The sequence below is a fragment of the Pezoporus flaviventris genome, unplaced genomic scaffold (assembly GCF_033815535.1).
Source record: "Pezoporus flaviventris isolate CSIRO_AGI_PZ_B2104156 unplaced genomic scaffold, CSIRO_AGI_Pfla_v1 ptg000015l, whole genome shotgun sequence".
Classification (NCBI taxonomy): domain Eukaryota; kingdom Metazoa; phylum Chordata; class Aves; order Psittaciformes; family Psittacidae; genus Pezoporus; species Pezoporus flaviventris.
In genome coordinates, this window is record NW_026892563.1 from 28414904 (window position 1) to 28438162 (window position 23259).

At 36.3% G+C, this 23259-nt stretch overlaps 1 protein-coding gene across 6 annotated transcripts in view; it reads right to left on the minus strand.

Moving 5' to 3' along the window:
• Window positions 1-2227: 2227 nt before the first annotated feature.
• Window positions 2228-23259, minus strand: part of DCAF6 (DDB1 and CUL4 associated factor 6) — an 82994-nt gene continuing 61962 nt past the window's right edge. For 4 of the 6 annotated variants that reach the window (XM_061454443.1, XM_061454442.1, XM_061454441.1 and 1 more), the window contains 6 exons: window positions 20877-20918; window positions 14490-14628; window positions 8561-8717; window positions 6921-7009; window positions 4352-4457; window positions 2228-2800 (listed from right to left, as the gene is read on the minus strand). In XM_061454443.1, coding sequence (XP_061310427.1) covers window positions 2736-2800; window positions 4352-4457; window positions 6921-7009; window positions 8561-8717; window positions 14490-14628; window positions 20877-20918 — 598 coding nt within the window. In that variant the 3' untranslated portion in view covers window positions 2228-2735. The remainder of the gene's footprint in view (window positions 2801-4351; window positions 4458-6920; window positions 7010-8560; window positions 8718-14489; window positions 14629-20876; window positions 20919-23259) is intronic. The other 2 variants (XM_061454444.1, XM_061454440.1) reach the window with 1 other exon arrangement.

Here is a 23259-nt window from a genome sequence, read left to right on the forward strand (position 1 = left end):
AGGTTTTGGATTGTGGGTTGGTTTATTACAAATTTATTAACTTCCATGCACATTCGAATAACATTTTCAAACTTTCTTTTGCTGCTATGAACTCTAGAATTACCAGCATCCTTCCTGCTCCTACCAACAGCTCCTGTTACTGCATGGTTACAGTAATTGAGACTTGGTCCATTACCAAAACGTTTATGAAAAAACTAACCCAAACACTATGGATATCTTAGTTTTCAAAATCAAAAACAAACAAAAAAAAAAAGACATCTACAAGAAAGATGCTTTTATGTTGTCTGCGTTTTGCTGGCAATTACTAGAGAAAGTGGCAGAAGCAGCTTCTTTATTTTTAGACAGACAAGACATCCACAATGATGATTTATAAAACTTCTCTAGTGAAGACAAAGGGTATGCTCTCTATTTACTGCCTTAAGAACTGATTTGTTTTCAAAAGGCAAAGGTTAGTAATTTCAAAATAAAGCAAGCAAGTCATGCTTCTGTAGAAACACCATGGTTATTCTTTTTGGAAGCAAATCCATCTCAAATATCATCTGTAGAGGACCTAACTGCATAAAACATTATGTTACTGTATTTCATTCACAGAACTGCTCAGGACCCCAAGCTGTGGAAGAAGTCCACCATTGGAACAGTTGCCACACAGAACAGAAACAGGGCTTTATTCCTCTTATCGCTAACAGCTAAAGTAGAGAAGGCAAACCTACTTTACGTATATGCTAAGTACACTACATATATTTACTGTACTGTTCTTTAAAATGTAATAAAAGGAGTACTCTGTTATCTTATAAAATTCAAGGCTAATATACACAAAAGTAAAAATACTGCCCAGTGCAGTGCTACGAGCAGCAAGGTTTGAATAGTTCTAGACTACTGCTTTCCCCCTCCCCAAATAGGTATACCACAAAACCATAAAATATTCTTTCATTTTTGCTGGTCTGAAAATGCTTGCCCAAAGTGTCATGTCATGAGGAAAAAATAATGTTTTGCTCCCTTCTCCAACTAGGCCACTTAGTCCTTATGTCATCAGAAAACACAAGCATCTACATCAACTATTACTTTCACTCTATACTTAACAACCAACCAACTTGACTTCTTTCACTCCCCCTTGTTCACAGTAGATATGTTCTCAAAAATTTACTGTATTTCCATCCTTTGTTGCACTGACCTCCTCAGTTTTCTGCAACATTCCAGTGTTCTAAGACCTCCACTCTTCTCAGCACACTCTGCCTCCAAAACCTTCTCTCCCCAAGTTTTCTCCTTCCCTAAACTCACTTCACTGGATCACTTTCAAAGCTTCAATACTTTCCTCTTCTTCAGTAATTTCCTACCTTCTCTTTAAAAAAAAACCCAAACTAACAACCAGCCACCCTATCCATCTTCTCACTATTTTCCTCTCATAATTTTTCCCTTGCCCAAGTATCCTCGCTGTTACTGCCAGCTGAGTTCCACATAATTGTCATTTCTCTTCCCTCACAAATCTCTCCATGTCCTCCAATAGCTTTAGTTTTCCCATCTCCATCTGTTTCTGTGGTTTATATCCCTTTCCCTGCGTCCTTTCAGCCTGCCTGCATTGTGAATTAGGGTATCAGAATGTTGTGGTAATGTTCTTTTTTTCATTTAGTGTGGGGAATTCTTTTTGTTGACATAAGCAAAATTTATGAAGACTGTGATGAACGCACATTTTATTGATAGCAGGGTAATGAAGCCTCCTGTACCCATATCACCTGATTTATAATTCTTCCCCGCATTCTGCAATTCCCAATAGAGCCCCTCAGCATCTGCGACCCTTGGCAAGAACAGCCATTAAGCAAAGCTGCTCTTTTCCCTGCTCCTCTTTCTTTCCTTCACTTCCTCTTCCCAAATACCATCCAAAAACATACAGAGGAAGGGTAGAGCCCTTACACTGACTGACCTGCCTTCCTTCCCAAATAAATATTCCTAGGAAGCAATGCAAAGGAATTTTCAAATTCGTTTCCTTTGCACTGCTCTAAATCCAGTGAAAATTAATATATATCTGCTGTTGTTGCAAAGAATGCATATTCATGGTTCTATTAGTGAAACACACCTATTTCACCAACACTACAGATTCACACAAAGAATATAGAGTGACACTATCATAAGTCTGATGGAAAGACGATTGAGTGTATGTATGTATGGGTTGTCCCTGGAGATGCAAGAACCAAGAGCCATGGGGTCACAAAGTCACAAGGAATCCCACTGCTCACTGTAAGAAATAACTGTATTTGTCACTTCACAAACATTATAAGAAAAAATGCACATGAAGGCAGTAATGGGGTTAAAGTTACAATGTGATAAATCAATGGTTGTACAAAATAAAAACAGAAAACTACTTAAAACAACCACGTCTTTTAATTAGAAAGCAACAAACATGCAAATGGCAGGTATAGAAATTTATTTGAACCAACTTTATTACTATAATGAAAGTTACTTTAAAACATTGATCCAAGCTCCCACATCTGCAGGTTAAGGAAAATATTGCACTTCGCATCTTCTAGCACCCCTCATACATGCCAAAACATTTTAAAAACATCTTTGCTTATTTTAACTTGCACACTCTCCCAAAGTCATGCACACAGTCATTCAAAAACAAAAGATTAGGTTATCCAAAAGCAATATCTCAGAATTGCACTAAAGCTCTGTAAGGAAAAATATAATTAATGTCTTATACAAATTCCATTAATGTCTAGGTGCTTGCACACAACTGCCGGTTACTCTTCATCTTCGTTTTCATTCTCCTGACCAGATCCTTCTGATCTGTCACCTTCCAAACGGTCTGTAAGACACACAGGTTTAGTAAACAGAACTTCCAAAGTTTTCATTTCTTGGTAAATATTTATAACATGCTATCTCCCTGGGCTGTTACACAATGGACAGTAACTGCAGGTTGTATGGGAGAAGACAGACCATATGCACTGACAGCAGAGACTGGGTACTAATGTTACCACAAGAAAGGAGAACAGGAGAAAAGCCACAAAGGATTTCCAGGCATAAAAGTGAAATCTGTGTACAAAAGGAAAAACCCTGTAGCTGCTGAATGGCTGTCAGCACAAGGAAAAGTGAATGCAAGCATAATATTAAAGAGATAATGAATACAAGGGATTGAAATGCTGCTCTGGGGAACTCAAACTAGAATAGCTGCAAGTTAGAAATCTGTATACTCCAGAAAATTGGGGAATCACTGTCACTGTATACATCAGAAAAAGTTCCTGTTAATGTGAATGTTTACAGAAGGGCAAATATAGAAATGTGTGAGGGAACATGACTGGCTCAAGATCACTCAAGTTAAGAAATACTTCACCCAGCCGTATTTTATCTCAAGCATTGGGCAGTTCTTTGAGTATTTTACTCCACAGAATTCATAACAAATGAAGAAAACCCCCAAACTTATATATTCAGTTGCAGTGGTGATGCATAGCACTGGGCTGGATACAGTGTCATCTTCCTGGCTCTCTTATTCTCACAGATCAGCAAGAGGTGAAAGCAGAGCAGCAGCTGCTACCAGGAAGAGCTTCCTTCCTGCCTCATCACTATAAGCCCACTGCCCTCCTAAGCCAGTGCCAGAGTCCCCATATTTAGTATCTACAGTCACTTTCACCTTTATCTACAGTTCTGTTAGGTTTCCACCCCACACGTCGTACCAGCCTCCCAAAACATAATCTCCTTGCTTCCTACCCAGTATGATGTCTCTCCGTTCTCCTACATCTTCATTTTCACTGCAATTAACCTTTCCAGCATTAACATCCAGGAACATCAGTTCCCAACAATGACTTTCCATGCAATCCCTCATGTCACCAGTTTCAGCCCTGGGGAACTGCCCCTTCGCTGAAGGGATAGCCTAGTACATGCTGCCCCAGAACAGCTGCCAGCAGCCTCATTAAATCTCCCACAGTCTTGTATCTTGACCCTCTCCTTCAACCCTAGACAATTCCAAGTCCACAATGACAGTTTATCTTGCAGCTCATTCCAGTCATCCCCAATAGCCTTCCAATCACACAGCACTCACTATAAGGATCATTCTTTAGTAAAGGGATTATTTTTCAACTCAACATCTAATTAGTACTACGTTACAAATAAGCTATTTCAGGGTGGATAGTATGGTAACATCTAAATATTTTGTTCTTTTCTTCCTCTTTAAGGTAAAAAAGAACAGCTGCAAAAACGTTGCACTAAAGAAGCAATTCCTAAGCACTTCCATTAAGAGACCCTTGAATCTTCTCACCAACCCCAAGTATAGCCCCAGACAGCTGAAGATCTTGATGGTTTGCCAATCCACCTGCTATTTCCTAGACCAATGTGGTGGACAAGCTCTTCAGAAGCCTCTCACCTGCTCTTATGTGATTCAATGAAGCCAACATTCGTAACATAAAAGAAGCTGGAACAGTAATAGTGTTTCTGGTCTCTTCCAGCATTAATTCATTACGTGTTATAACCTGGAAGCAGAGAAGGGATACAAATAGCATCAAAAATAAACACAAAATTGTACTGCAACAGTATGGGTTTGTAGATACAAAGTTCCTATGCAAAAGGCATTTACAGAGTCCAAAATTACAATAAAGGAGCAATGTTTTAATAACTATTACTAAAATGCAGTTACACCAATTGTATGTGGTAAGAAAAGTCAGACAGTGGACTGCCTACAGATATCTGTCTATCTAAAGAATGTTCTAGTAAGATCCTCATTCAGTTGTCCATATGCATGGTAGATGAGCAACTGAGAAAAACTTTTGGAAATGAGATCTTGCAAGAAATGAAGAGGACTGATGAGAAGAAAAGCTGTTACAGATGACAACTACTGTAGAGAAAAAAAGTTCTAGCACCATCTCTGCCCAAGAATGTGGGAAGGAAAAGAGATGAGGTTACCCTAAAATCCTGCCTTCATGCTGCTTGAAACTTCTGGAGAAAACCCACAGAACACAAGCAATTTTCTAGTTCAGGAAGATTTTTCAGCTCCGTAATTCTTTCTAAACAGTTCTACTACCTGCCTCTAAATGACCTGAAAAAGCCAGCTCCTTCTGCCTTAGTTTCAAGGAAAAAAATCCACTAACCAATACTTCAAGCCTTTTTGCCTCAATTCCTTCCTTGTGGTACTTCCTTGCCATCCTTCTTGCTTTCCCATTAAGTTTGATTCCCACACTTCAGCTTGCCTCTCACCTTTAAGGCTATGCACTTTTCCTGTCTCTAAGTATAACATTTTTTAGGTGGAGACAAGTTCTGATTATTATTCAGTCCTTCCTCCCAGATCAGTTACTGTAAGGCAGAAAAATAATGCATTTCTTTACCTCCCTGAGACTCCTTCTCAGGCCTCTTCCTTTTGTGAGGAACATGCTCTTGCAAATGTCTGCAGTGGCCTTCTCCTGGCCAAATCAAAGCACCTGTTTCCTGTCATTCTCCTCTGCTTACCAGGCAATTTGCACAGCTGATCACTCCCTAAACGGAGCAAACTGAGAAGACAGCAGGCTGCGAATTTTTCCTCTTTCACCTCCTAGTTCTCCAGTGCACTGACAGCCTGCTTCTGATGCTTTTTCTCTATTAAGAGATTTGTTCCCATCCCCACTGTCTTTTCCTATTCACTGAAGTCATGGCCTCTTCTCAATTTTAATTACAGTTGTGTAAATACAGAACTTCCCCAAAAGCACAATGCTTTCTCCCTAGACCTTTTCTTCTATGAAAAATTCAGTTCAAGAATTGGACACTTACTCTAGCCAAATGTAACACAGTGAAAACTATTTTATTTCTATGAAACTCTCTTGTCTTTTACACAGCTATTTCAATACAAGGATTAAATTAAAAAACAAAAACCATGTAAAATTACAAACCATACTGTGGCCAAATCATTTCAAAGTTCTACATCTTTTAATTAAAATATAATTGCATCTCTAAATAATTTGTTATTAAAAATTACGTTTCACAAAGATCAGTGAAACAATTGCTTTAAGCACATTAGGTTTAGCAATATTTCTAACTAACTCCCAAAGGCTCCAAAACATGTCATAGATTATACAATATACAAAGAAGTATCACTTCACTCAGTTTTACTACTATTAAAATAATGGGGAAGGTTCAAAACTCACAAGCTGGGGGGAGGTCAGGGGAATATGGGTTGTTTGTGGCTAAGGGTTCTGGGTTTCTGTTTGTTTTAAATATATATAGCACTAATACAGAGAAATAATGATTTAAAAAACCCAGTCTACTATATACCCTGCTGTCCAAGAGATTGCACAAATAAAACACCCCAACCAAACAACCCCACAGCCAAATTTGCCCCAATATATAACTTACAGAAAAGCATCAAACATTTTAATAGACTGTTATGTAAATCACTAAAATGTGATTATTCTGATTATTCAGCAGTCAACTCTAAATTCACCATAGGCCAGTTGCTTTATACACTGTTATTGCTTAAAGAGTATGAAAATAATGTGTTACATATGGACTGTTATAACTGATTTGGCTTGCAATGTTTGCTTTATTCCATGAAGTTCTCAAGTTGCAACCTCAACTGTATGTCACAGAATATTTACTGGGATTGATTTTTGCATTCCCTGTTCTTCTGTATACCACTGTATTTCCTTCAGATAATTTGTTCATTTAAAGACAGGCACTACCTTAATTTCTCAATTCCTGTCAGTTTTCCTTCTATATCTGACTGTTCATACTTTTTCCAACTTCTTTCACGTATATAATACCAGATCATATAATATAATTTCTAGGAGAGTTAACAAAATCTTGCCAATGATAGGAAAGTTAGCTATTATAAAGGGCAGCTTTTTATTTGTGGCTTATTTTTTGAACATTAAAAAACTTTGTTAATTCAATGTGAGTAATTTGCACCAAATGCTTTTATAGAACTGGAAGATTCAACATTACTGTGAAAAAGGAGAAAAGCTTCTTACCTCATCTGCAAGTTTTCTGTTAAAAATCTTGGATTCTTCCAGTGGTGACCAAATTTTTATATCATAATCAATACCTGAAGAGGCCAGAACTAGAAGTAATAGTAATTCTATATTAAATGTGTGATGCCTTTACCAGTATTTTCTGCACTTAATTGGAGTTGAAGAAAAATACTTTACTTCAAGCATTTACTTGCAAATGTCATTTCCAGTGTTGAACATACATAGCAGCTACATAATTACTAATTCTCCATATAAGATCTGAACCATAGATTATACGCTGTACATTTTTTAATATATATACAAGAAGAAAACACAAACAGCAAGAACCTTCTGTTTTAAATAAAAAGTGCACCAGAACACAAATAAGACAGGAGCAGAAAGTAAGAACAAACCTTCCTACCACTACTAATATAATTCTGCTGACAGCCTGATAAATATATGCATTAATAAGAAAGCCTTAGGATTTGTAGACCCAGAAGCAAAGACAGAAGCAAGATAATTTCAAATGTGTTTTGATATTTGAAAATTTCAGTGTATTTTATGTAAATTTATTTTATATTCAAATATAAAAAAGCAACGGATACTCTTGTTAAACTATGGAAAAAAAGAAGTTGCAGAACATTCTCTAGATCATTCCACAGAACAGCTACAAAAGTAAAAATTCCATAAGGAGTTCTCAGGAACTGGAAAACTCTACAAGATTAACTGCCCTACAAGAAGGATGACCTCTCCATTACATTTTCAGTGTGTGACAGGAAGGCAGTTGCACTCCATCAAAAAATCGGTAAAGCTATGGGGCATTTGAGATGTACTTCCAAAAGAAGTCTTGAACCGAGGACAATTGTCCATCCTAGCCACACATGCTGAACATGTGCAGGAACACAATTTCAATTAAGCATTTAAAAGTTCACAGCTTATGCAATGCAGGGCAGTATACCATGTTTCCACAAATTGCCTGAAAACCTCCATCCTCTTCTGGTATTATAACAACTTCATTTGCTTATTTATTTATGGCTGTTACTTTACAGCTATGTAAGCTATGGAAAAAGGAAATTACATGAATACTTTTGACTGTGTCAGAAGTTGGAGAATGGTTCAGATTTTCCACCTACAAGTCAGATGATATACATTTCCTTCTACTACTTTGGTCCTTCCCACCCCCCGCCCCCCCCCCCCCCCCCAATATTTTCCCGTAAGTACAAATTAATACATTTCTATGAATATCATTTATTCTTCTAATCTCATTAAGCCAATGAGACTGAGACACCTACTTAATTCTTTGAATAGAGCCAAGTAGAGACGAGATTCCCAAAGTGTTGCTGGCATTTCAGTGACCCTATACTTCCCTCGTTAGTGTAATGGAAAACATTTAATGGACTGAGGGGAGAAATGGGAGATTCCTCTTATTACATCTTAACTTCTTTTAAATGCTGTATCAGCAACATTTTCATTCCAAGACATTACTGAGCAAGGGCCAAAGGTCATTAGTAAAAGGCAAAATTAAAAGCAGTATTATCTAATTTATGTGGGAAAAAAGAACAACACTTCATTAATCATTACAATCCTCTATTGACCAAAGAATTTAAACTGAGATTTTAAAATGCTTTACTACTGATAAGCTGAACATGAAATTATCTTACTTGGGTCAAATGGATGAGGCTGAAGACAGTTCACCACATGATTATCAGCTTCCAGCAGCATGAGATGTTCAGCAGTATGTCGATCCCATATGAAAATATGGCCACAATCTGAACCACTCATGACAAAGTTAGATCCCCAAAAATTGGCTTCTTTTATCTGCAGTAAAAATGAAAATTATAAGGCTATCTAGTGGAAAGCACATCAAAGAGTATACTCCCATTTCTGCAATAACACTGGCTCTGAAGAGCAAAACAAAAAAATCTAAGAAAATGTAAAGGATACATTTAATAAAGAATGATCAAAAAAGACAATCCAGAAGGTTATCGATCTCCACAGCAAAGAGCTGCTAAAAATAAAAAGGAAATGTTGGGGCAGACTGAAATTTGGAAATAAATGACAGCACATTTGTCACTTTCCAAAGTGAAAGAAATGACACTGGAGACAGAGGTGTGTGAAACAGCTTTTGGGAAGAGTTGGGTAAGTTAACATGTGTGACGGGCTAATCCCTGGTGGCCATTTTCCATTTAGAGTGAAATAGGAGATAAGAGAGAGGTTTATGAGCTTGGGCGGGGGGGAAGCACTGGGAATTAAAGTTATGACCCACTGAACAAGGAGGGCATCCAGGTAGAAAAGACCCTTCAGCTTCAATTATTACAGTAATCATAGATAAAAGTAGAAGCATCTCTCCCTGTAAACAGAATAATATCATTTTCTTGACACAGCAATGATGCATTCTATTCTATATGGTTGTTCTTATCATTACTTCATTGAGGTATCCAAGCACCTTTGCAAAACGTTTGAAATGATATGGCTAACTTCTGTCACGTATCAGTAATGTTCCCATACTATCAGCAAAGAGTACTTGTAATACATGGCCAACATGGACTTTTTTAATACACATGTTGCTGTGCATAAATATAGAGAGTGAGGTAAAGCCTATCTTGCAAAGGCAGGGAGTTGTTGGAGGGCCTACTGTTAACAATGAAAGTCATCTTAGGCCAGTTTATGGAATTTTACTTTGCACTGATCTGACTAGCATCACACAAATTGTATTAGTTTTTAAACCACCCATCAGAAATTATAATTGGATTATCTTTGGGTTTGGCCTACAGCTAACTCCTCTAACTATTATGTTATTTATCAAAGGGTAATTTGACCCTGGATTATAATCAATTATAATTAAAACATTCAAGGAAGACTTCTCTTATTGAAGAACTGTCTATATGAACATCTGTACATCATACATTTGAAGGAAGAAATTGTGCACCTCTTAAAATGACATGGTAATGATTTTTATTAAAAAGATGCACAAATTACTCAAGAATTTTTCATAAACTGGAACAGATGGGAGGAATATCGCAAACATGGCATTGCAAGTTTGCATATCTATTTGTGAGTGAACACAACTGGGCCATTGACTGAAAGGTATTGAAGAAAGATCCATGGTCCTTGAGAAGGCTTCCAGAAAACCAGCCACCTCAGACCACAACTGTGCAGTTTGTCAGTGAAGTAACACAGACAACCTGCAGTTGGGCTTTTCCCTTCTGGCAGCTTCTCCAGGAAGCTGACAGCACTAAGGGAGGCTGATGGAAGGCCTCCTTTGGTGCCGTCAGACAGTCTCGGGACAGACAGCAAAGGCTTCCTGTCACATTCTGCTTTTCTTTCCCTGCCACCGACGCAAGCCTTCTCTTCATCCAATGAAGAAAGGAACAACATCATCTGTGTAAAAGGAAAAGAGGGGGGTTTAAGGAACAGTGTTCTCATGCTTTAGGCTAGTACACTATATAAAGATCTATTACATCATCTATTTGCCTTATGTAAAATGCTATAATTCAGTAGGTATTTAAACCTACTCTTTTAAGTGTTACAAATATTCGTAGTCTCACATCTGTATATGCATTTGCTACTATGCTGTGAACACTTCTCTACTGAAGTGACCACCCCTTCCCTCAAACTGGCTAGACTGTCTTGTCCCCAATTCTGAGAACAGAAGAAAATAGCAGACACAGTCAATGACAAGATAGCTAACTTGACATGTACTCTACTTGAAAAAGTCTCTGGGAGAAAAGCATATCAATAAATCTGAAACTTTTTTTTTCTTTGTTTCCATCCTTCTCCCCAAAACATGGTATTGTCAAAGAATTATGAGATTAATGTATTATCTGATAATCATTTACATATGTTACTTATATTTTTTTACGGAGTCATATTATTTATATTAGAACATACTATTTTAATTTCTTAGATGTTATTTATTTATAAATAATTTATTTGTGTAGTAAATGCTGCATTATTTATTAATTGTGTGTTTACTAATTCAGTGTGAAAACCCAGACTCCTTAAGTATTTCACAGATCTGTGTGAGTTTTGGAACTGAAGGTAGCTGAAGCAGTGTGTCCTATGAAACAGAGTAGCATTACAGTGCAAATGATCATATAAGACAGAGAAATGGCAGGCCAGAAAAAGTGGCAGCAGTATTACCCATCTATCTCCTTGAAATATAATGTTGATATTATTCCACACCTGTTACATCCGAGATACTCTTTTGATTACAGCCTGGAATAATGTGGCTTATTTAATTTCTGAGCCCCAAAAAGCCACCATTGAATATTTATTTCAAAAATAACTATTAAGTTTGTTAAATGTAATCTTTCCATGCCAAGATATCTCTTGCCCTCCCTTCTTAGAAAGATGTAACTCAAACAATTAGTCTTAGCAAAGATGAATGGGTGACTTCCTTCACTAATGACTACAATCTTCTTCAGAAATAATTTCTGATTTTACTCAGAGTAGGACATAAAAATAACCATTGTTGTTTTAAAAGAGGAACAGACTAAATGGCAGTATCTTTCTCCATTGCTGTCCTGTATCATCTACAGGGTGAGAGGCTAGATGAAGTGGCAGAGGGAGAAGGCACGTTGCTTCAAGAACCGTCAAAACTCAGTCCAAAATGCGAGCTGAAAGCCCCACAAAAATCTGAAATTTGTGCTGGAGAAAAGAGTCTGGAAGTTAAAAATGTAATCCTACACACAAGATTATACTTCACACAGTTACCAGTACCTCTTACAATCTCTTTAAATTGGCATAAACTGGGTAAAAGAGATACCTATGTGAACAGAAGTTTCCTATGCAGCAGCTTTCACAGTTCACACAGATGATGGACAATGTTTGAAGTTTAGTATTAAGTAATTTCCTAATCTTTGGTATTTAAGAATATCTCCAGCATAAGGGAGAGAATTGAGTTTGAGACCATTTACACAGAACTCTACTATGGATTTATTTCCAAAGTAACACATCATAATACAGCTCTAACGAGGACAGCACCTGCATCCTTACCTTTCTGTCTGCACAGTTTTCTCAGTTAAATGCACTGAAGAATAGGACAGACATTGTCTTGCTCTGTGCTTTGCCCCAGCTATCTTGATTTTAAAATCATCATAGAATCATAGAATAGTGAGGGTTGGAAAGGACCTTAAGATCATCTAGTTCCAACCCCCCTGCCATGGGCAGGGACACCTCACACTAAACCATCATGATAAAGAATCGTATTATTAAGCATATTATTAACCTTTACTGCTGTTAAAATGTGTATTTCCAGCATGAGTATGCCCAGTTTTAAATTTTAGGCTTGCTAGATTTTTGTCTGTAGAAAATATGCACCAATGATTGCAGTCAGTGCAATAAAGTCATCCTGAACTCTAAAAATGAGCCAGAGAAACTGCATTCCTGATTCTGTAGTGAAAGATGTGTTTCCAATATACTCATCTTTCGGCAGTTTTGTCTTACAGCTCCTCTTAGTATTTTTCATTATCCTATTAGAAGTACATCTAAAATATCTCTAATGATAAATAATTTTATATTTTAGTTCTCAATTACAACTTTTTCCTGCTTCCTTTGTATTCTCTTATGTAACTATTGATTTTACATTTCTAATATTCATAAAACCTAATTTTAGCACCATGGAAATGAACAGATTTGAAACTACATTTTAAAATTTTGTTTTCAAGCTCATATACACACTCACTTCTACTATATGCATAGATCATTTACCCCATTTATATATTACACAAAGATGCTCTATTGAAGAAAAGTTTCTTTACAGTCAACATTTTAAAAGGGGGATTTGAGGTGAGCGGAATAGAGGAAGAATGGTGTATATATGAAAGGAAGTAAGGCTAAGACTGGAGGGAATAATAGTGAGGAAGAGACAAACAACTGAACACACATGGCAAAAGACGAATTCTGACGAAAAAGGAAGTTTGGGCTCACAAAAACATTTTTTACCTCCAAGAGAAACAGGAAATCTCACTCCCCATCATTCCCCACTAATAACACACTCCCTGCTGCCACACTCCCAGGTCTGGTTTATGAAAACCCAGTAACACCCAGGACTCTAATAACATCATTTGAGCGGTTAAATGTCAGGGATCTGTGTGATGAACAGGAAAACATTCCAACCCTGCCAATGGTGCAAGGAAACATCAATGCATGCTACTTAGCTTTTCCTTTCTGACAATTTAAGAATGACACTTTAAATATGCTTATTTAAAAAACTGTAAGAGTGCAAAACTAAGTTCTCAAAAGTAAGGAAGTAGCAGAATTAATCTATTTGTCTGCAGTACCTTAATTCACTCTCCATATCTGTATGCATTAAAATAGTTCATGTAATTGACAATTTATCTCTGGGCTGCTTAGGTATGTAGGAGACAACACCTCTCTAAGCTGTCTCCTTCACAAATTTAAAAGAGAAATACCGTCAGGCCTTGCCTTGCAGGAGAGGGCATCAATCAAAAGGAAGTTTGTCACCACAGAAACCAACAGGCAAAATTTCACTGTCTTTCATTGTGTGCGTTCCTTGTCATAGGCATTCATGTGAAACAAAGGCAAAAACACCAACCCACATCCCAAAGAAACCAAACAAGAACATCGGTGACATAATCTGTGTAACAACACATGTGCAGATGCAGGCTGAACTAAGACCACTTGGGCAAGCTTAGTCTTAGTATCTCTTAACTACAAGGTGTTTCATGCTATGACTTCTAAACTAATGCGGTTTTGAACACTTAAAATTTTCTCAAACACAGTGCAAACCTGTCATTAATAAAAGTTTATTCTAAGCCTGTTGCTTATGTAGACTGAAACAGGCATTTACTGAAGCATTCTCCTCAGTGTCATCAAAGCCATTCAAGCAAACTCTAGAAAACAGCTTTTGCAGGTAGAGGGACTACTCCTTGAACATCTGCAAAATAATATACCTGCTGCTTCTACAAAATACCACCTAGTACTAGAACTACATCTTCAAAATACTGTAAAAAGTGAAAAAAGAAATGGCAAGGAAAACAGCATTTGCTTCTCATGCACCATAGCTTTACAAACATAGTAACTGTATTTTCCTTAAAATGCATCATTTTGTATGAAAAAGAGTATCTAGTAGTTAGATTATGATTTAGCGACTAGCACTATTTCCTTTTTTTATAATTCAGAGATGTCAAGGCTCTTAAAAACTGTGATTTAATCCTCACTTTGCCTTCCAAGCTGTTCAAAATCATTATTTAATCTTTAATGTTAAAGAGCTTGTAAGGCAAAGTGAGGATTAAATCGTAATTCTGAAGGTAGGCACATTTTATACAACTGAAAATGACAGACAAAATGAAAAAGAAGAAAAATACCAAAGTTTTCAAAGGAAGTTAAGGGGAGTGAGTCTTAAACCCAAGGAAACTTAAATGCCTAGCCTAGCATGGTGACACATGAGTCACAGTAATTTTAATTTTCATTTAGAGCAAGCTGTGTGGCTTCCAACTGAATATAAAAGAAAAAAGTGCTTTTATAGTGCTACATTATAGCATCCTTTTTGGCAAGCATGTGGCAGCTACACTGATTCAGACCATAAAATTTCCAGAGTTCCCAAAACAGACAATGAGTTTGTACCATTGTTCGGGAGTTCCGATGACCTTTATAAACCATCTTTATTAAAGGACGTCTAATATTCAATGTTTCCAGTTCTTCCATTTCTTTTCTCTCTTTCCTTCTCCTGAAGAGCTCCTGAATGCGAGCAACAGCAGATCGTCTAAAAATTGCACAGAGAGAACACTACTGAGAATCCAGCTCTAAACATTGAAATGGGCTATCAAGAAAGACTTTAACATAATAATTAGGCACTCAAACACAGTATATCCATAAGTTTGGAACAGACATCAACATTATCCCAAATGTAAAATTACAGACTAACTTTTTCCATCCTGGCTTAGAACAAGAATAGCATGCAAGACAGGGGTGTGTCAAGTGATGCCAGATTTTATTCCCCCTCTGAAAAACAAACTTCAGCTATTGGCAAAATTCACATGCTATTTTATTCTTCAGTGCAGGAGATATCCTCCAACCATAATGAGGTAAGAAAATTTTGACATGAAAAATCTATGCCAAAAGTTTTATAAATTTAAAGTTATTAAGGATCTAGTGTACCTTCCAGTGTGATTTGGTTTTTCCCAAAAATTTTGTTAAATGTATTTCTGTTCACTATTTCTATATGACAAGAGTCAAGATTTAGACAGCTTTAAAAAAGTTCTACTAAGGCAAGAGATGATTTGAGATCAAGTATGGTAGCAACTATCCTATACATTAGCAGTGAGGGATACAGCTGAAGATTTCCCAGCATAATAGACAATTTAGCTATTTTTGATTTGCTTAGTTTTGTGAATGTTTAATTCCAGGAATCTACTTTTTTAATTATCTATGAAAAGACCTTGGTGCCAAATTTTTCCTGTTTAGCTCTTAAGTTTGCTATCACCCCTAATTCCATCTGTAACCAAACTATCACATCCCAGCACCTGCACCTCTTTTATTTTTTTATTCCATGTCAGGGTTGCATAGAGATACTGAACACAGTCCAAGGGGAGTGCCACTCTCAAGGAGCAGGTACAGATTTTAGCAGGATGCAAGGATACAAACTTTTACAGGAATTTATATGATCCTGAAAAGTAAAATGAGCCAGAACTGAATAGATGTGCAACCTCAGTACACTGCTACCAGAAAGCTAGTAAACTGAATTTGTTCACAAGTAATATGTTTTAGCCACTGATCCTGGGGACTCTTGCAATAAGTCCTCTTTTCCAGAAAAAAAACCCACCAGATCCATTTCATAACTAATTCTCCCAGCCAGTGGTCTGCTTATATTTTTGTTTCATTTTTGTCATACGAGAAAGTTGGACCAAAAAATATTAAGGTAAAGTGTTATCCTACAGCTAGGCAGAGAAGGAAAATTAATGCAAATAAGGAGTCATTAATATATATTTTAAAAACCCCAGAAAGGCAAAAAACAAACAAACCACAAACTGTCACACTGAGACAGATCAACTAATACAGGTAAGCTTTTAAAAGATATTTTAATACTTTTTTTTATAGAAATTAGAAAAGATTTGTAAGCAGTAGCTAATAGATCCACTTAACTGTGGACTACTTATTATAATACAAAATAAAAAATAGACTATTACTACTTCCTTTGAGAGAGTTTTCTGTCCCCTTAGAATCTTCTAGTTCCTCTTTTTTATGCTACACTAAATATGCTGTACTTGTTAGTTAGCCCTTATAATATAAGGAGTCTCAACTTTAATTTTCAACAGATTTAAGAAGATTCTTTGCAAAGTCTTCATACAATTGAGGGGGAAAAACCCAAGCCCATATTCTTGATCTACTGTGCTTTAAAGATCACGTAATTATTCTCCTCTTCAGTTTACTTCTATGTGAAGGAAACATAACACACAAACTTTAAAACAATTATTTGTACATTTTGCACTTGCTTTTAGAAAGCAAGTTTTTGCACTTGCTCTTAGAAAAGATGGTTTGCGTGAGAAAGTAAAAGCAAGATGCTTGCGATACAAACTATTCTCCTACCAAACCCGTCAGTGATCACACAGCTTTGGGAACAACACATACAGCTCTTCAGCACAGTAAGATCTTTTGACCCTTTTGGTTTCAGAGCATGCCTGCTAGCCTTACACTTATCTACGATTGCTATCTGTATTTTCAGTGTATTTATGCACATTAATTACACAATAAAATATGTGCAGTGAAGAAGCTGAGAAGTTAAACATCATTAGGATTGACAAAGCAGTAGTCTTGTCTAGCTCTTTCAGAAGAGTTACTTGCTAGATGGCAGTAATAAATCTTGGGATTAGAAGATGGCATTAAAGTAACTAATTGGTAGCCCAGTGTAGTTTCTGGCATAATTTTTCATCTAAGTATCTCTAGTAAAATTAATCTCTTCCTTTAAATCCCCATAGGCTTGAATATAGATATTAAAAAACCCCTCAGCAGTGAGAATCATGCATTTTTAAATAAAAGTAGAAGCACAAAGCAACTTCTGGTAAAAACTATCTACTGAGTAAACTCAGCTGTGAATTTAAAATCCTGATTTTGGGTCTTATTTTAAAAGGCATGAAGAGATTTATATTTAGTTACCTTGTAAAGATAATGATTACCTTCAACAGGAGAATGGAGCCAAACACACATATAACTGATATATTATCATATAAATGTGAAACTATTCTGAGGCACTCTAGTAACACACTGCTAAAGGCAGGAACCTGGCAGAGGCAAGTCTTGTCCAGAAAATACAAATATAAGCCAAATCTAATGACATTTCAGAACAAAGAACATTACAGGAAAAAGGATCCTTTCTGAGAATTACAACTTTTCTGTAACTACAGATTTTCTATGCTTTTAAGTCACTCAAAAAAAAAAAAGGCAACCCCAAAAAAACCCACAACAGTTAAGAAATCCAACATATTTGGTTTTGTGGCTTTTTAATTTTCATTTGTATTTATGATAAGCAATTGCTGGTTTTACCAACACAAGCTTAGATAGTAGACTAATCAACTGAAGCATCAAGTAGATACAGAAGCACACCAGGCAGTCTGTACTGTTCCAAAGTTCAGCCTAAGTTAAGCCTGACTGTGAGCTGCTGCTTCCCTTCCAAACTGCATACTCTTCCAAGCACGGAATGCCAAATAATGAAATTTATGCACTCCTCAGGCAACTCCATCAATTGATAAAGTTGCATTATGTATTCATACATAATGAAATGTTTAAATTAAGGCTTAGATAAATGGAATAGGGATTTACAAGTGATGCCATTATATTATTTCAACAAAACACAGATTCAAAAAACTCCAACAAAACAAACAGCCCCACAAAACCCCTGTGATGCAGGCTGATCTGCATCTATGTATTATAGAGAGTGTCCTGGATTCAGCAGTAGCAATCATTTTTCTCCTTCTTAGTAGCTGGTGCAGTGCTGTGGTTTTGACTTTCAGCCTGGGAACAGAGCTGATAACACCATTTTTTTTAGTTGCTTCTAAGTAATGTTTACGCTGACCAAGGACTTTGTGAGTCTCATACTCTGCCAAGGCGAAGGGGATGCCAGGAGCAAGCAGAGACAGGACACCTGACCCAAATTAACCAAAGAGGTATTCCATACCACAGCATATCATGCCCAGGATGTAGAACTGTTACCCGGACGGGCTAGATCACTGCTCGATCAGGCTGGGCATCAGTCGGCAGGGGATGAGCGGTTGTATTGTCTTCCCTTGTTATTTCCCTTATCATTATCATTATTGGTGGCAGCAGCAGTGGTTTGTGTTATACCTTAGTTACTGGACTGTTCTTATCTCAATCCATGGGAGTTACATTCTTTCGATTCTCCTCCCCATCCCTCCGGGAGCAGGGCAGGAAGGAAGGAGGGGAGTGAGATGGAGACTGTGTGGCTGGGCTTAAACCATGACAGAGAGAAATGGAAAAAATGTAAATGTGTAAGGTAAGTCTTAAAAAAATTGTCACATAAGACATTTTCTGTATGTTTAGAAATTCTGAAGTGCAATAAGGATTAAAAAAAAAACAACAACAAACTAAAATTAATGCAATTTGCACAATTAAATAACTAGTTTCTTAAAGCACAGTATGTCATATATTGCCCTTTAAAATTTTTTTTCTGAGAGAGAGCATGCTGCAGGCCTCAGTTCCCAAGCCATATTACCCAAAAATTTCTCGCTAACTAGCCCAGCATGTTTTAAAACAACTATGATCATCTACTAGTTAGAAGAAAGACAGTAAAAATTACTGGCATATTTTCCAATAGAGGAAAAACCAAACAACTATCCATCAACTGAATTTGTAAATAATCTACAGGAATTTGGCTACAAATTTTGTTTCACTAAAAGTCCAGATGTAGTGGCTGCCGTAAAATTAATCTGATACCCTAGATAACCTTGCTTCTTCCAAACACCATTATTGCAGACCAATCATCTCCTTCGCTGCTGCAAAGCTCACCTGTACTTGCTTCCTTTTACCATCCCTCTTATCTCAGCTCTGTACTGAGTATTGAGCACAGTATTGATTCCTCCAGAATTAAGGATTTTTGTAACTTCTTCATTTTCCAAATTTACTTACACACAAACATTGTCTCTTTGTTAAGTACCAGAAACCTTGGTTCCTTCTTTCTGCTCTTTCAATTAATTTTTTTCTCCCCCTCTTGTTGACCTCATTTGAAATGTTTTCCCCGTCCAAAACAACTGCACAGAACCTAAGGCTTATAACAACTAATTTAGAACCTAATTCTCTGGTGCCTTATGGTATTTTCTTTGCTGTATGTGTAGAGGAATACACGTGCCAGGTACCACATTCCTGCCCAAGAATTCCAACCATGTGTCTTAACATGCTGGCTTTCATCACCAAAGTCAAATTCAGCTCAGGAAGGTGTCTAATTAATAAGCCATTGTACTGGTATTTACCTCAATCCATGAGTTCCCTCACTATTTTACCTTTCAGATTTTCTCCCCATCCCACCTGAGGCAAGTGACCGAGCCGTGTAGGGCAGAGTCACCTGCTGGGGTTAACCCACAGCCATGATGTTAAAATAGAACTCTTTCCTAAATATCAAAATTGTATTAAATTTCTAATTTTAATTCCAGGCAACCATGTTCCTTTACAAGCCTCTGAACCTTTGGAAAGAATTACTGCTGCTGTCAAATTTCAAGCAAAAGATAGCTCAAAACCAAGGACAAAACCATCATGTTAACAGGATACTGACTCTGCCCTGAAGCCCAAGTTATTTCACCGCTAATCATATAAAATGTTTACTGCAATGCACCAAGTCATTTCCAAGCCTTCTAACACAATCAATATTTCAAGTATTCTCAGCTACAAAACATTTTTAAGTTTTCACCTGATATACTGCAGAATGACAGTGAAAATCAAAAAGAAATATACGGAAAAAAATTCTATACTGATTGCATTATTTATTTTTATATTAAATTTATAGCAATATGAAACAAATATTCCCATGGATTGTACTGAACAGCTGAAGAACTCCATAGTGAACATTTTTATACAGTGAGAATGCCTATCATGAAACTTAAAAGCACAGAAAGTATACAGATTCCTGAATGTTTAAAATTGCCAAGGTAAATCCATGTATTCGAATTGCAGCTAAGATTGGACTGTAAGACAAAGAAATTTTCTTGAAGGCATTTAAATTATAGGACTTGGCCTAAGTCTTTTATTTAATCAAATCCTGAGCCTTTTCGTTTCCAGCCACACAAAGCCAAGATTTTAATTTTCATTATCAGAATTTTTGTGCCATTTCCCTTATATATAGCCTTTGGCATTAAATCATGTTAGCTAGTTTTCTCCCTCTTATGGTGTGTGGCTAAACACGATTACTCAAATTGTCTTACATGTTCTTACAATTAATTCACTCAAGTATTTCAATATGGAATATGAGAGCAAGTGACATTTTAATTTCATTAAAAGAAATATTATGATTTAGCATGTATCTTGCTAAATATATATCATCAAATATAGCTTTAATAATTATGCTGAGTTCCATAACTTTGCTCAGGAAAAAAAATAGAAACAGTCTTTGGTACATGTATTCTTATATTTTTGTCCAGAACTGGGTGTCTTTTACTACCAGGCAAAGCAAGTCAGCAGTGGCACATGCAAATATAACACATTCTTCAGCAGCTAAATAAAAAAAAAAAGGTACTTGCTTTTCACAAACTACACACTTTTCGAATTGCATTAATTTCTGTGGCACACAATAAAAAGGTTAATAGGTTGTTAAATATATATGCTGCCATTTCTTTTCAATTTCCATGCAATACATGCAGCTGCATATAACTCAAGCAATATGCTCTGTAATTCATAGCATTTAAAGTATAGCAATTCTTAAAATGCCAGTTAGATATGAAAACCAAGAACCTGATAAATCCATTATATGGAAATAAAGAGAAGGAGGGGAGGAAGAAAACAATTAATTACCTCATTATTCTATCACCTATCGCTGTTCCTCTGATATTATATCTAGTAAAGGGAACAACAACTGAAGTCATTCAAAAATGCTGGGTATCATGTTTTTAAAAGGTTAGCATCTATTACAAAATGTGCTCTATGTATTCCAACTGAGAAGACTCTTCCTCAGTGTTAGTATATGAGACTACCTTGAATTCAGCAAAAACAGTATTCAGATTACATAACAGTATCCAAAGTTGATCTTAAAAATGCATTCTTCATAAATCATAGCAGAAGTGGAACCAGCTGCATAACCATTCCATTTTACATTCAATCTTGTTTGAAATTTTAACCTACTAATTTAACATTTGCCAGGCTTAGCCTCTGCTCATAGACCAGCTTCTGTCAAAGTCCAAACAGTTAATTCAGTCACTGAAGTAGGAAAACAGCCCTGATTTATTTTGACTAATTTGTAAAAATTAAGATTGATGCATTAACAAGAACATACATTTTGCATGGATTTTTTTCTTTTTCCCCAGATTACAAAGTATGGTGCTAAGGCAAGTCATGTATCTCTCTTCCAACTAAATTTGCTGGACTTTGTCAATTTTAAAGAAGATATGATATGCTATGTGCATGCATAAGGATTTAAATATCTGCATATCTTCTCGTATTTGTAAAAAAAGGGATCTTTTCCTATGTATTCCCTAAAATACCTGGAAGGTTATTTTCTCCATTGAGTATCTAGCTAAATTGCTCTGCTGTACAAAACAGATTTGGTTTGGTTTCTTGGTTTGCTTTATTTGGTGGTGTTGTTTTGTTGTTTTGTTTTGTTGTTTGTTTTTTTTAATTCATTTAGAAATAACCTGCACAGCTCCTTATACATTTTGTTGAAAAGAGCATGTATTGACTAGCCCAATGACAAAAAAATTAAATAACTGTTTAGCTTCTTTCAGTCACTGATCTTCACCATTCCTATAGCGATGCTCAGTGGCCACCGAAATGCTTCAGAAAAGAGTCAGACACCACATTCTCAATTACTTCTTTTGAAAACTATTTCTAGCTGATTCCTAGTCAACATTAGCTGACCTAGCAAATTTATCAACCAAAGCATTGTGCTGTTTTTCCACGTTTTGCTGCTACTACTCCAAGTCCTGCTCAAAACAGTAAAGCAGGTGTAAACTTTGTGTTTCTGTTGCATAGTCTTTCCTAACAGCTCACTTTCAGCTTAGTTGGTGAGAAACCATCTATCCTCATTGTGTTTTGAGATTAATAAGCATACATAAAAATAATTTGTTCCTCATATCTATTCTTAGATTATGCCAGAGAAAAAAAAAAGAAAGAGACCATACTCTTGGTTTGAAAACATTAAAAGTTGGATTTGTACCAAAACAAAATTCAAATAATGGAAGCTCTGTAAATATTAGATTTGCAAAACCGAAAACATTCCATTCAAAAATCTGAAATCTATATCCATCTTACTGCAACTAAACTGAGACCAGTGGAGCTGATGCAGCAGGAAGTTCTCAATTTATTTAACTGCAGGCACTGTCAACAGAGCTATATAAAGGGTGTTTCAGCCACTTCTTTTCCTTAAGAGGAAGTTTAAGATCATGATTTCAGAGTAGAGAATCAGAAGCCTATCCTTCCTTTCTCAATGGAGAAAATTGTACTTTACAGTGGGAAAATGACTCTGAGAGTTTCCTTTATATTCATTTCCCCAGCTGTGGGGTTTCTCCTCAATATAGACAATACCTAGTTATTAGGAATATAAAAAATATGACCTAAAGAAACCTAAAATTGGTTATTGATAAAACTAGTAATTCTATATACTGGAAAAGACTTATTAGTCATACAGCTTTTAGCATTCAGTTTCAGAAGGCTACGGCCTACTTTTTATGTCCCAGACAAAAATTAGAAGTCAACATTGTTTGTACCACTGCATAAAATAGGTTCACAAAAAGTAAGACTGTTGCAGGCTAGTCTTATAACCTTCTCCAGAAAGGAAAAATCCCAAACAAACAAGCTCCAAAGCAACTCCACTCCAGATATTCTAGAAAGGGAAAAATCTGCTTTATTACTTCTATATTAATGCCATTAATTATCTTACGGGATGACGTATTGGAAACGAAACTATTAGATAAACTTGAGAAATGAGATTTAGTAAAGGAACTGTTAGGTTACACAATTTACTAAGTGAGAAAAGAGAAAATGTAAGCCTATAGGAAGCATCCTGGTGGAGTTAAGCACCAGTCTTGCAGGCAATTTGTTTAATATATTGCTAATCGTCTTTGAGAAAAACGTAGGAATGTATTCATGCAGTGCATTAAGGATATAAGGTTGGGTAACTTTATGAATATAGAGGGCACTGTAGGACCTTGAGAAAAAGAGGTGGGTAGAAATGCAGTAGTAT